This window comes from Microcebus murinus, chromosome 2 (genome assembly GCF_040939455.1).
Source record: "Microcebus murinus isolate Inina chromosome 2, M.murinus_Inina_mat1.0, whole genome shotgun sequence".
NCBI lineage: Eukaryota > Metazoa > Chordata > Mammalia > Primates > Cheirogaleidae > Microcebus > Microcebus murinus.
In genome coordinates this window covers 39,339,943-39,353,420 of record NC_134105.1, presented here as the reverse complement: position 1 = coordinate 39,353,420, position 13,478 = coordinate 39,339,943, and the positions used below count along the sequence as shown (strand labels likewise).

Below are 13,478 nucleotides of genomic sequence, written 5' to 3'. Positions count from 1 at the left end.
AATAACATCAGCACATTATTATAGCTGGTGCTGTTTATTCCATTTGGATTAAGTCAGAAGTAAAACAGAATTGGCTTTGCTTAATAAGCTAGTTAAAACGGGTGAGGTGGCTCACACCTGTAATCCTAGTACTCTGGGAGACTGAGACAGGAGGATCACTTGAGGTCAGGAGTTCCAGACTGGCCTGAGCAAGAGTGAGACCTCATCTCTACCAAAAATGGAAAAAATTAGCTGAGTGTAGTGGCACACCTGTAGTCCCTGCTACCCAGGAGGCTGGGGCAGGTGGATCACTTGAGTCCAGGAGTTTGAGGTTGCAGTGAGCTACAATGACGCCACTGCACTCTACCCAGGGCAAAAGAGTGAGACTCTTTGTCCAAAAAAACCCCAAAAAGTTGCCCACATGACCATTATACCAATTTAAACCTATAAAAAATAAATTGCCTTCTTTACTGTTACCAAATAATAATTTATAAGGCAAATCTGTCAGTCTTAAAATCAAATTACGATTTATAAGGCAAATAGCAGTCTTAAAATGAAATTACATTTTTAAAAATCAAAAGAGACATTTAGATACATGATTTATTCTTCTACTTACTCTATTAGGCGCTTTGGGGATGAGCTACTTTGATGGAATTCATCAGCATCATAGAATTCATCTTCACTGCTAGAATAAGAAAACTCTGGGACTGTATTTGGAGATAAGTTGACATGGCTTGGAGAAGTGAGACTGCTACTAGGTGGTGAATGGCCACTGCCTAAGAAGTTAAAAAAAATTTTAATTAGAGAAAAGTGTTGGTATTGGAGGGGAAGAAATTAGGAAAATAGGGTCAAAACAGATCGTCCTGAAATTAAGAAAGTTTAATTAAGTTGGTAGAAGTCCCTACACTACTTGTTAAGAAAATCAGTATTTAAACTACACAAAGAAAAAGGCAAATCATGTTATAGAATGAGGACACAGCCTTATTTAAAAATCTTTTATATTAAAAATGAAAACAATGCTATGTCCTCATTCTATAGATTACTTTATATTTAAAATTAGGAAGGGATCTCTTGATTATGTGAGTTTTGGTGTTGGAAGTCCCACAACAGATACCAGTACCAATGAGAAGCCAAGGCCCTTATTTTACACTGTAGATACAGATAACTAAAAATGTAGCAGTTGAGCCCATGGGAATATAAAATGGAAAGAATATCAAGACCACATGAACACTGAAATATTGTTCAGTGTATCACATCTACATTAGCCAATGTTTTTTGGCAGTCACATGGAAAACAGACACTCTATCCAAATTCCTCACTTATTTTCCACATAAGTCAGGTACCTGGAGTTCAGAGACAGAGACAAAAACAGAGGGCTACTATGAGTAGAATGTAGACAAGGAAAAGACTGGGAAGAACTTCTATTCCTAAACAGTCTAACAATAGAAATTAAAGGAGAACCAGAGAAAGATGATTACCATCTATTCTCTGAGTTGATTCTCTGGTATACTGTCTAAGAATAAAGTAACAACAAAAGTATAAATCTGGCCAACGGAACATTAAGATCAATTTAACTTATTGAGCATCTAAAGGCTTTTAGGCAGTTTCTGCTAATCTACTACAGATGCCTGCTTGCGATTAAAGTCTATTAAGTCACTGCTGACAATCCAAAAGCCAGAGCCACAGTTCTGGGAGAAATTGAAGATAGCAATAAAAATAAATCCAGAGCCATTCATAAATTTTTAGCCAATTTCTTTAACTATGGTTCAAAAGTTATGGAAAAGAGCAAAACAGTTTACCACAAAGTTGACATGGTCACAAAGATATTTTTAAACCACAACACAAAATTTGCCTCCTAAAAGGTAATACTTCGAAAATTCCAAAGGTAGCTCACACCTTAGCAAATAACTTCAAATTCCTTTTTTTCCCAAATAGCAGAAATAAAAGGGGAAAGAAACATTCTCTTACTGGAATAGGAAAAAGCAAACTAGGAATTATAAATGATTAAGTAATGTGGAAATACTCCAGGTGAACACACAATTGAAAATGTGGCTAAGAAGAAAATGAGTTTAACTGGGAACTGCAAATAAAAGAACTGAGATTGACTAACGAGAGCAAACATTACTTCTTAGTTCTTTATTTCTTTTTTATATTTGTGAAAGGTAAAGAAAGATGGAGAAAGATGAAGTTAGGATGAAAAAAATCATGCAAGAAAGTAATAAATAACATTCTGATTTAATTTTCAAATATTCTTTAAATCTACCTAACTCTAATTGTTAGGCTCTGAAATAATTTTTAGAAGATAATCTTTATCTTTTGAAATAACTTATTTTATAATTAATGTACGTAAAGAAGAGCTCCTCACTTTTTCACCTCATAGAAAACAGACCAAAGACCATACAAAGTACTACTTTTTATTTTTTTATTTATTTTTTTTTTTTTGAGACAGAGTTTCGCTTTGTTGTCCAGGCTAGAGTGAGTGCCGTGGCGTCAGCCTAGCTCACAGCAACCTCAAACTCCTGGGCTCAAGCGATCCTTCTGCCTCAGCCTCCCGAGTAGCTGGGACTACAGGCATGTGCCACCATGCCCGGCTAATTTTTTCTCTATATATCAGTTGGCCAATTAATTTCTTTCTATTTATAGTAGAGACGGGGTCTCACTCTTGCTCAGGCTGGTTTTGAACTCCTGACCTTGAGCAATCCGCCCGCCTTGGCCTCCCAAGAGCTAGGATTACAGGCGTGAGCCACAGCGCCCGGCCCTACTTTTTATTTTTTGAGACATAGTCTCACTTGGTTGCCCGGGCTAGAGTGCCATGTGGCGTCAGCCTAGCTCACAGCAACCTCAAACTCCTGGGCTCAAGCAATCCTTATGCCTCAGCCTCCCAAGTAGCTGGGAATACAAGCATGTGCCACCATGCCTGTCTAATTTTATATATATATATATATATATTTAGTTGTCCAGATAATTTCTTTCTATTTTTAGTAGAGACCTTTCTATTTTTCGGTCTTGCTCTTGCTCAGGCTGGTCTTGAACTCCTGAGCTCAAACGATCCACCCACCTCGGCCTCCCAGGGTGCTAGGATTACAGGCTTGAGCCACTGTACCCAGCCTAGGTACTACTTTTTTTTTTTTTTTTTTTTTTTGAGACAGAGTCTCGAGTTGACCAGACTAGAGTGAGTGCCGTGGCATCAACCTAGCTCACAGCAACCTCAAACTCCTGGGCTCAAGCAATCCTTCTGCCTCAGCCTCCCGAGTAGCTGGGACTATAGGCATGTGCCACCATGCCCGGCTAATTGTCTATATATATTAGTTGGCCAATTAATTTCTATTTATAGTAGAGACGGGGTCTTGCTCTTGCTCAGGCTGGTTTCGAACTACTGACCTCGAGCAATCCGCCCGCCTCAGCCTCCTAGAGTGCTAGGATTACAGGCGTGAGCCACTAGGTACTACTTTTTAAATGAATAAAGTGACATAGGTTATGAAATACAGAAATCAGCCAAAACATTTCACCTTTTTTTTCAAATTGCTTATCAGTATTTTCCCAAGAGCTTTAAGAACTACTGTTCATGATTTTTTTCTTTCAAAATGCAGAAGGCAGGCCGGGCGCTGTGGCTCACGCCTGTAATCCTAGCTCTTGGGAGGCCGAGGCGGGCGGATTGCTCAAGGTCAGGAGTTCAAAACCAGCCTGAGCAAGAGCGAGACCCCGTCTCTACTATAAATAGAAAGAAATTAATTGGCCAACTGATATATATATATAAAAAATTAGCTGGGCATGGTGGCGCATGCCTGTAGTCCCAGCTACTCGGGAGGCTGAGGCAGAAGGATCACTCAAGCCCAGGAGTTTGAGGTTGCTGTGAGCTAGGCTGACGCCACGGCACTCACTCTAGCCTGGACAACAAAGTGAGACTCTGTCTCAAAAAAAAAAAAAAAAAAAAAAAAAAAAAAAAAAATGCAGAAGGCAAGCTGCCTATATTACTAAAGACCAAAGTAATAGCATTAGTACCTTTACTAATTCAATATGAAAGTGGGCTAAAATCACATGGTTGATTTTTCATTATTACACAGGGAAAAGTCCTACCCAGGAAAGAAATCTATAGAGGAACAACAGGGGCTGACCTTTCACCTCCTCAAGAGTGGTTTTGGTTTTAATCTCCAGGTTTAACAGAGTCAAAAGGATTAAGTGATTTCTTGAGTTTGGTTCTACAGGTAACCCAAATTAAATCAGTTTTAAAACAAGAAATAAATCTAACATTAATAGTATGCATATAAAAGAGAAAAAATAAAGACTATAAATCTAAACAACTTAAGAAAACACAAAATAAAATGAAGTATCTTTTTCCTGGCTATAAAATTGGCTAAAAGTGAAAGACTGATATATGTTTCCTAAAAAAATACTCATGTGCCAATGGCACTATACAAGGATATCACTAAAGTATTGCTTATAACAAAAAAATAATGAAAACAACCTACATGGCCATCAGTGGAACAAAATAAGTAATGCCCACCCAGGCAGATGTAAAAAGAATGCTCTAGACCTAACTGTATGAACATGGAAAGCTCTCTAGGAAAGCTCTCTGTTAAATGAAAAGAGCAAGTCACAGAAATATATGATCTCATTTAGGTTAAAACAAAAACAGCAATAAAAATACATAATACAGGTGTACATGTACATATTATACATGCATGCAGATGACTGCGAGGAGAGTAGAGAGGACTTTCAGCTTTTCTTCTGCATCATCTGATTCCTTTACAAGAAGAGTATGCAAGTCTAACTTGCGTATATTTTTTAAAAAGTCAATATAGATCCCCTAAATAAATCCTAAGGTAAACAAACAAAACCCTGTAATATTTTATTTTACTTAAATTATAATTACTTACTAAAGCTTCTGGTTCAATAAAAAAGTTAACCACTTCATGTATGGAACTATAATGGTAAAACCAAGACATTGCTAACAGAAATATGTAACATTTCTTCAAGCCATTTTCCCCCATCAGAGGTTAAACACAAATTTCAAATGTTAAGGGGAGTTAAGTAAAGGAATTACATAAATCTATACCTGTACTATTTGGTGTTGGAGTCTGATGATGTCCCAAAGTAGCTAATACAGGTCCAACTGGTAGGGAAGATGGACGCTGCTCTGACTTACACAATTGAGCAGGTTCTAGGAGATTTGAACATGTAAAATAAGTTAGACAAAAAGACAAACACACGCTCTGTTGACTGCAATTGTTTGTGATTCAAAATCTTGAAGATCAATAATTTTAGAAACTATATTATTCCATTAAGTCAAGTTCTATGCTACTACTCCAGACTTCCTAAACTCTTAAACTTGATGATATGTTACAGAGTACAAAAGACACCAGGCAGCACATGGAAAGACAAGCCATGGTAGCCCAATACCACAGTACAACTTTTCTGTAAAACCAACGAATGCTTCTAATGGTAGTACCTCCTTAGTTCCCTGAGAGATATTAAACTAATTCTCTTTAGGAGTAAAAATTCACAAAAGAATTTCACATACTTATTAGTATTCTTTTGTTTTTTTGAGACAGGGTCTCTATCATACTGGCAAGACTGCAGTGGTGTCATCATAGCTCAATGCAACCTCAAAAGCCTGGGCTCAAGCGATCCTCCTGCCTCAGCCTCCCAAGCAGCTGTGCTACAGGCGTGTGCCACCATGCCTGGCTAATTTTCCTATTTTTTGTAGAGACGCGGTCTCACTCTTGTTCAGGCTGGTCTCTAACTCCTGAATCAGCAATTCTCCTGCCGCAGCTTCCCAGAGTGCTAGGATTACAGGCGTGAGCCACTGTACCTGGACACTTATAAGTATTTTTTAAAAAGGATCTTCCCTTTTACAGTACAATTTCAGGCTTCACTGTCATCATTGAGAACAAAGAAATGTTGATGCAGTCTATGGCCATACTACCTGATCTCGTTCTGATCTCAGAAGGCTAGGCAGGTTCAGGCATGGTTAGTACTTGGATGGGAGAAATGTCAGATACAACAAAAAGGCAAAGGAATCAAGTATAGCAGCTATGTGTTGGCCCTGAACCCTTCTTTGCCAGATTTAAAAAATAACAGTATTTATTGTTCTAGACTTAAAAATACAGATATCATCAGATATCATCAGTAGGTTATCATAAATTTTATCCTTCCATTTCTCATCATGTAAAAATCTACCACAAATAAACCATTTGTATTGCTTAGAGCTATAAAGAATGCCCCAAACCAGAACATTTCTGGATTACCCTTATTCGGGTATATTAATTTTTCCTTGCTAGCCATAAATTCTCAGTCATAGGATTCTGTCCTACAGCTAATCCAAATCTTAGTAACCATGTTTGTTTTCCATCTCACTTTGTAAATAAAACTCCTTTCATTATACTTTAAAAGCCCCAATACTAAAAAACACTATCAACTTCTTCCAGTTCATTTTCTGTTGTATTAGTTTTTGATTCCTTTTATTTATTAAAAACAGACAACAAAAATCCAGAAAGAGATAAAATTACTATAACAGCCACACAAGTTAAGTTTTTTCTCATTAATGAAATCTATGAAACATTTTTCCAAATACTATACCTGGAGGTAAGACAGTCTGGGAAGGCATTGTGCTGATCACAGGTTCCAAGGGACTAGGTTGATATATTGCATCTACAGGATTAATAGTACTCTAAGATAAAAAAAAAATAGTAATTTTTAATTAAATGCCCTTCTCATGCTGACCCTCCCAAATGAATGAAATGCCCATATTTCTGACAGGAAAATCCTAGGTTAGTTACATAGATATGTTGCTCAAAATGCAAGGAGGAAATGAAATACCTTTTCTATAAATGTGAGAGTTTTTTACAATAAAGCATAGTAAGGAGGGAAAATGAATGAATTTCTGTCATATAGGAAGGTAAAGCAAAATGGAAAAACTTGGAAGGAGCTGTAAAATGGTGTGGGGAGATTTCAGGAGGCCAAAACAATAACCTATCATTTAATTCAGTGCTTCTCAAATTCTTAATTCACCACAAATAGTTTCATGTTTATCTTCTCTCTCTTGCTTTGGTGTTAAACATTACACCTATGACCAGCTAATGTACCTGTAATAATAGGATATCATCTTTCCATCCCATACCATCACTACCTTCCATCACTGTGTATCACACAGTACAGTTGTCCCTGGATATCTGTGGAGAACTGGTTCCAGAATCCCCTCAGATACCAAAAACCATGGATGCTTAAGTCTCTGATATAAAATAGTGTAGTATCTGCCTATACGCATATATATATATGTATATATAACCTATACACATGCTCCCATAATTTAAATCTCTAGATTACTTATAAAATTAAAACCTAATACAATGTAATAGCTAAGTAAATAGTTATTATACTATACTGTTCAGGGAATAATACGGAAAAAAGTCTAAACACGTTCAGTAGAGAGGCAATATTTTGATCTGCGGTTGGTCATATTCGCAGATGTGATACCCATAGTTGCAGAGGGTTGACTGTATAGGCATCTCATTCTATGATCACTAAAGGGAAAGAGATATATCTTCTAATTGGGGTATATAAGGAAGAGGACTTTCTTTTTGAGGATTTAGGAGAGAAAAAAAAATACTCAAACTTAATGTTATAATTTTAGAGGGAAAAATAAGGCCAGGTTTCTCTGATTCCAAGCCAAAAAATTATTCTGACAGCATGATGGATTTTAAGACTCCATAGTTTACTGGGTTTAAGGTAGACGGGATTTTAAGCCAGGTCTTTGTCAGAGTAAAATTTAAGTCCATCATTTAGAAGAATAAACTGGACAAACCCAAGAAATGAAAATCCAAGTTCTTTACCTTTCCTTGAACTAGAAAACTAAACTTCAAATATATGTTAGGTAGAGTATAATAGAAAACATGAAAACAGAATTATAAAGGAAATATTTTGCTAATGAATGAGCCCAAAAAGTATTTGTAAAACCTTAAAAGCATCTCACAATGGACACTGAAATAATGGTAAAGTTTTTGTAGAATTCTCATGTCTAAGTTAAAAAATTTTTTAAGCCAAAAATACCACCTACATAAATATTTAAAATCATGAAACCAGATCTCTTAAGTGATTTGAACACAAGAATTCTGATTCTTATCATTACAATAGTCTACCCACCATAAATATTCTAACTAAAAAATAAAGGATGGTTAGAGAAGACGCCTTGAAAACAATCGCTGATAATCAAAATCCTAGAAAAAGTGAAGTGAGGAATGTTTTGGAGCATTGAGAAAAGCAAAGAAAGAGAGACTATGAATTTTAATTTCTTAGGATCCTTAAGTCTCTTCTCTTATCCACTATGGGCCACAATTTCCCAGTCTGTAAAATAAAGAAGAGCCTGGATTTATAGAGCTGCTAAGGGCTTTCTGGTTATTATTTGGATTCTATTTTCTGATACTGGACCAAGTCATAATAACTAAACAAGTATCTCAACAGCCTTGGAGCTGTTCTTAAAATAAATTCCTTGTTTACAGAGTGCTTTTCTCCAAAGGACTCCAAGTACTTTCCAAAGGCAAAATCCCTATATTAACACTTTGATCCATAGGAATGAGAATATATATCACCTCCTTATCCCTCCCATTGAAGAGACTAAGAAATAACTTTGGAACAAAGGACCAGAATTCTAACTTTTAGATGTAATCTTTTGTTTTCCAGATGAACTGTTCTAAGATTAGGCTTGTCAACCAAAGAAAATACTTTTATACTTTTTGCATTGTCAAACAAAAATTATGGAAGACCATTGTTTTATGTTAATAATACTAAGCTTCTGCATGAGGCCCCAACAGATCAGATCAAAGCAAAATGGAATCACTCATGTTAAATGCCACATAATTACACTGAACTCTAAGGAAAGAGAACACATACCAATACAGACTAGTTTTTCCTAAAAATAGGAGATTTCAGATTAAAGATTTTAGATTACTCTACCTGAGTCAGTGTAATAAGGAAGTACTTTCTGCCTTAACCCTTACAAGAATAGTAATCTGATATTAACCAATCAGCCTTTTCACTATTGTTCTATTTCCTTGTTCCCACCTTACAAAACCCAATGTTCTGCCATTGTCCAATGGGAGTTCTCATTCTATTTTATAGAATGGAGGCTGCCCCAATTCGTGAATCAAGAACAAAAGATAATTAGATCTACAGATAAATTTGTTATAATTCTGTCTTTTGACAGCATATATATTAAAAGTACTTAATGTTTTTATTGTTATTGATAGAAAAAGTAACTCTTTTACACTTATCTACAGTCCTTGCTCAATCAACTTCAGGTGAAAATTTGTCATATTACATTCTACAACTTGCTTTAAAAATCAATGTGCATTTTCTCATTCTGATGTAGACTACAAAAATAAAAAAAAAAAAAATCAATGTGCAGAGCTTGAGAAGTGTAAGTAATAATCCTCAGGCCTAATCCACTGTGACATTAATGAAACTCATGCAATACAATATGATATGCAATAAATTATATATACATATGAGCATATTTAGCTAACATTTATTGAATATTGTGTGCTTATTCTGCAACTTACAACAACCTTTTGAGGTAGAATCTTTCAGCTTTCTTTATAGATGAAGAAATTAAGACTTGTAACTTGCACAAGGTAACAGTAAGCGGCAAGACTGTTTTATTTAAAGCCAAGCAGCGTGGCTATACCATGAACAGGTGCTTTATTATTCAAACCCAAGAAGTCTGGCTATATTTATGAACAGTTCCCTTGTTTCTTCAAAATAAAAACTCATAAGGAAAAATGCTATAGTCCCTGAGCAAATGACTCAAATATGTTTTTTTTGACAAGCTTAAAGTTTCTATGAGTATAAACTTTCTAGATGTTTTTAGTTGCAAATGCTCAAAAGTTTTTGGCATGCTTTATAACACCCTGCCTATTTTTTAACATAATATAAAGTAACTAATTTGGCTTTGAGGAAAAAGAGATAAAAATAATGACCAACATGATTCTTCTTAGGTCTTTGGGGACCATGAAATGCTAGACAACATATCCAGTCCTTTCCCGTTGGGGCTCACAATCTTCAGTGACATCTCAGAAGAAGACATTATATTACTTTATATCATACAATTGTATTATTTCACTGTGGCTCACACTTTGAACAGGTAAAAATACGATCTACTTAATTCACATTTCAAAAATGTTCCTTTTATCTCTGCTTTATTAAGAAATATGCAAACAACATAGATATTTAACTTCTTATTAAATTTTTAAACCAAATATAAAGATAACATGCTCATTCTTTCAGTATAATCATGAGATGTTTTTGTAGATTTAAAAAATGTGTTTCCAGATCTCAGACAAGTTGGCATTTGTAAAGCCCAGGACAAAAAAAGGCTGCCTCCTGCTTTAGAAATCGCCTGAACAGAAGTCATTCAGCTACCATAAAACTAGGGTAGCACAAAAGATAAACCTTCAAAGTGTTTTACTTCTACCTGAGAAATACTAAAAATAAAATTTTCTTCTCTCTTTTTAGAGGGGATGTTGAATATAAGGGAAGAGTAAAAAGACAAGAGACAGGAAAACAGTAAGAAAATGGCTATAAGTGAAAGAAGTCATGTAATTTGTTCCAACAAAGATGCTGTCTATACCACATTACCGGTGACAGTTAACACAATACACAAAAGCTAAAAGTAAAAGAAAATAACAGGAATCCATAAACATATTTGATTAGATTAAGATATGTTTCAGTGTTTCCCCTCTCCCTCTGCATTCATATAAAAGAAAATTTGACAGGAAATATAGCGTTGATTTATGCCTTATTTAATCATAAAAGCCGATTTTTCACACCATGATTCAAGTTAACACATGCAAAGCGATTCAATATGAACCAAGACTTAGAAAAATTTTAAGACCATTATTTCCCCTCCAAATGACTACTGAAAGACTGGCCAACTTTAGGAGTCAAGGAAAATTGCAAGAGTCAAAAACAAAAAGCAGGGAGTAGGTGAAAAGAAGAATTTGCGTTGAAATGTGAGTAGAAATTCAGGCTTCTCCTGATATGACTGGTTATAATGCTCTGCAGAAGTAAAGGGAGACAAAAAGATTAGATTAAACTTACTATCATTCCATCTGCGTGCTTCTCCGCATTACTCTGGTCCTTAAGGAAAAATGTTAAAAACATTAACTTCATTCTTACATGTATGTAACTCCTTGTGTACTTCCCTACTAAGAACTTATCTAACTGGGTAAGTAATAATGTTAGAACACTATTTCTCTGCTTCCACTAAGATTTTAATTCCATTTGTACATTCCTGACCAAACGTAATTCTAACACTAGCTACACTACAATCAACACTAATAGCATGGCAATTATTGTTCTATTCAGGCATTTAATTAAGTTCATTGTGCAAATATCCTATAGAACCATAGTCACATTCAAATCACAGTGATCTCTATAATGATGAATCTTGAAAAGAGTATGTTAAGTTAAAGAAGCCAGTCATAAAAGACCACATATTGTATGATCCTGTTTATATAAATGTCCAGAATAGCCAAATCTAGAGACAGAAAATAGATCAGTGGTTGCCAAAGGCTGGATGGAGGGGTGAGGGAGATACAGACGCTCCTCAACTTATGATGCTTACCATAAACGCGCTCTAAACACTTACAATAGCCCACAGTTAGGCAAAATCATCTAGCCACTCAATGCATTGGAGAGTTGAAAAATCCTAAGACTAACCACCATAAGTTAGAGACTGTGTGTATGCCTGCTTAATAGGTATTGAGTTTCTTTGTGAGGGTAGGGGGGCAGGGGGACATGATAAAAACGTGCCAAAATTAGATTATGCTGATGGTTGTACAACTTTATAAATGCATTAAAAACCACTGAAATATGTACTTTAAATGGGTGAGCTTTATGGTATGTAAATTATATATCAATAAAACTGATTTTTATTTTTTTAAAAAAGCTGTTGAGAAATTAATGAATACTGATGAAAAAAGTCTATGCGGAAAAAAGGTTTGGGGAGAGAAACTGGGATCTAAGGACAACTGAAATATATAATCTACTTTAAAAGTATCTGTGGTCAGACAACTCAGTCCTAAAAGGATAATCTAGGCCTGTGCTGCCCAGTTTGGTAGCCACTAGTAACATGTGGCTATTGAGCACTTGAAATATAGCAGCTAGTTGACATTATAAAGTAATCCCATCATTTTGAAGACTTGGTGCAAAAAAAAAGGTAAAGAGAGAGAAAGAGGGGGAAGGAGAGAGGGAAAGAAGGAAGGAGGGAGGGAGAGAGAAAGAATATCTCAAGTACCTCATTAGTGAGTTTTTATATCAATTATATGTTGAAATGATAATATTTTAGATATACTGGGTTAAATAAAATGTATTATTGAAATTAATCTCAGTTGTTTCTTTTTACCTTTTTAAATAAAGGTAAAATTATTTAAGGTTAAATAAAATGTATTATTGAAATTAATCTCAGTTGTTTCTTTTTACCTTTTTAAATGTGGTTACTAGAAAATCTTAAATTGCATTTGTGGCTCTTGTATTTCTACCAGAAAGCACTGGTCTAGATTTAAGATATTCAATAAATAACTGACAAAATTAAAATCTCAAGTTTGAATGAACAATCCACAGTATTTATTTGTATCTATTTTATGCAAAACATTATAAATTACATAAATCAATCTTATCTGTGTCTACCCTGAAAATGCTAATAATCTCTATCTTTGCTATAAGAATTGACACTGAAAATGCCTGAATTTTAATTATATTGAAATGTTAACTGCATAATTTAACTCTTTGGTGAAAATGAACCAGAGTTTTCCAAGTTTGTACCAACTATACTTCATAACCAAAGCATGTCTAGCATACTTTTTCTCTCAATTTCAATGCTCTTTGTAAATTAACGATGCAAAAATCCTATGGTAAATCTCAGTCAAGTAGCTGCACATGTCATTTTAACAGACATTATACCAAGACTTATGAGCTGTGGTATGTGGTCATATCATGCGACCTTGATGAAGAACCGATCAAGTCTCCAGCTGTAAGGGCCCCCCAGATTATCTTCATTCTGCTTCCTCTCCCACTCTTCCTAAATTCCCCAAGAGCAGAACAAAAGCTTCTCCACCAATGGTAAAAGGGAAGAAGGAGATCTTCAGAGATAACACAGCCCACCTGAAAATCCCACTAACCAAGTGGTGCCCAAACTTTGCTGCACATTAGAATCACCTGGGAGTTTTAAACTATCTCAATGCTCAGGTGACACCCTATACCTCAACAGAAATGCAACAGAATGTCTAGGGGTAGGAGCCAGACATGAGAACTGCTAAATATCCATAGATAATTCTAACATGCAGCAAACTTTGGGAACCAATACACTAATCATTTAGGCAGAAAGCAGCTTTTTGGAGTGGGGAATAAAAAGAATCAAAACTGGAAGGAGCATGCTACCTCTAAGAAGCTGACACTAATCAGCCCCAAATCAAAAAGGTATCAAGTTAGCTTTCCCCTTTTAC

The 13,478-nt window shown here is 35.4% G+C and overlaps 1 protein-coding gene across 12 annotated transcripts in view; it reads right to left on the bottom strand.

Moving 5' to 3' along the window:
* The window catches only part of OSBPL9 (oxysterol binding protein like 9), a 174,162-nt gene that overhangs the window by 22,547 nt on the left and 138,137 nt on the right, over positions 1-13,478 (bottom strand). For 8 of the 12 annotated variants that reach the window (XM_012776195.2, XM_012776210.2, XM_012776192.2 and 5 more), the window contains 4 exons: positions 11,074-11,112; positions 6,559-6,649; positions 5,036-5,140; positions 596-755 (listed from right to left, as the gene is read on the bottom strand). In XM_012776195.2, the coding sequence (XP_012631649.2) occupies positions 596-755; positions 5,036-5,140; positions 6,559-6,649; positions 11,074-11,112 (395 nt within the window). The remainder of the gene's footprint in view (positions 1-595; positions 756-5,035; positions 5,141-6,558; positions 6,650-11,073; positions 11,113-13,478) is intronic. The other 4 variants (XM_012776196.2, XM_012776194.2, XM_012776215.2 and 1 more) reach the window with 1 other exon arrangement.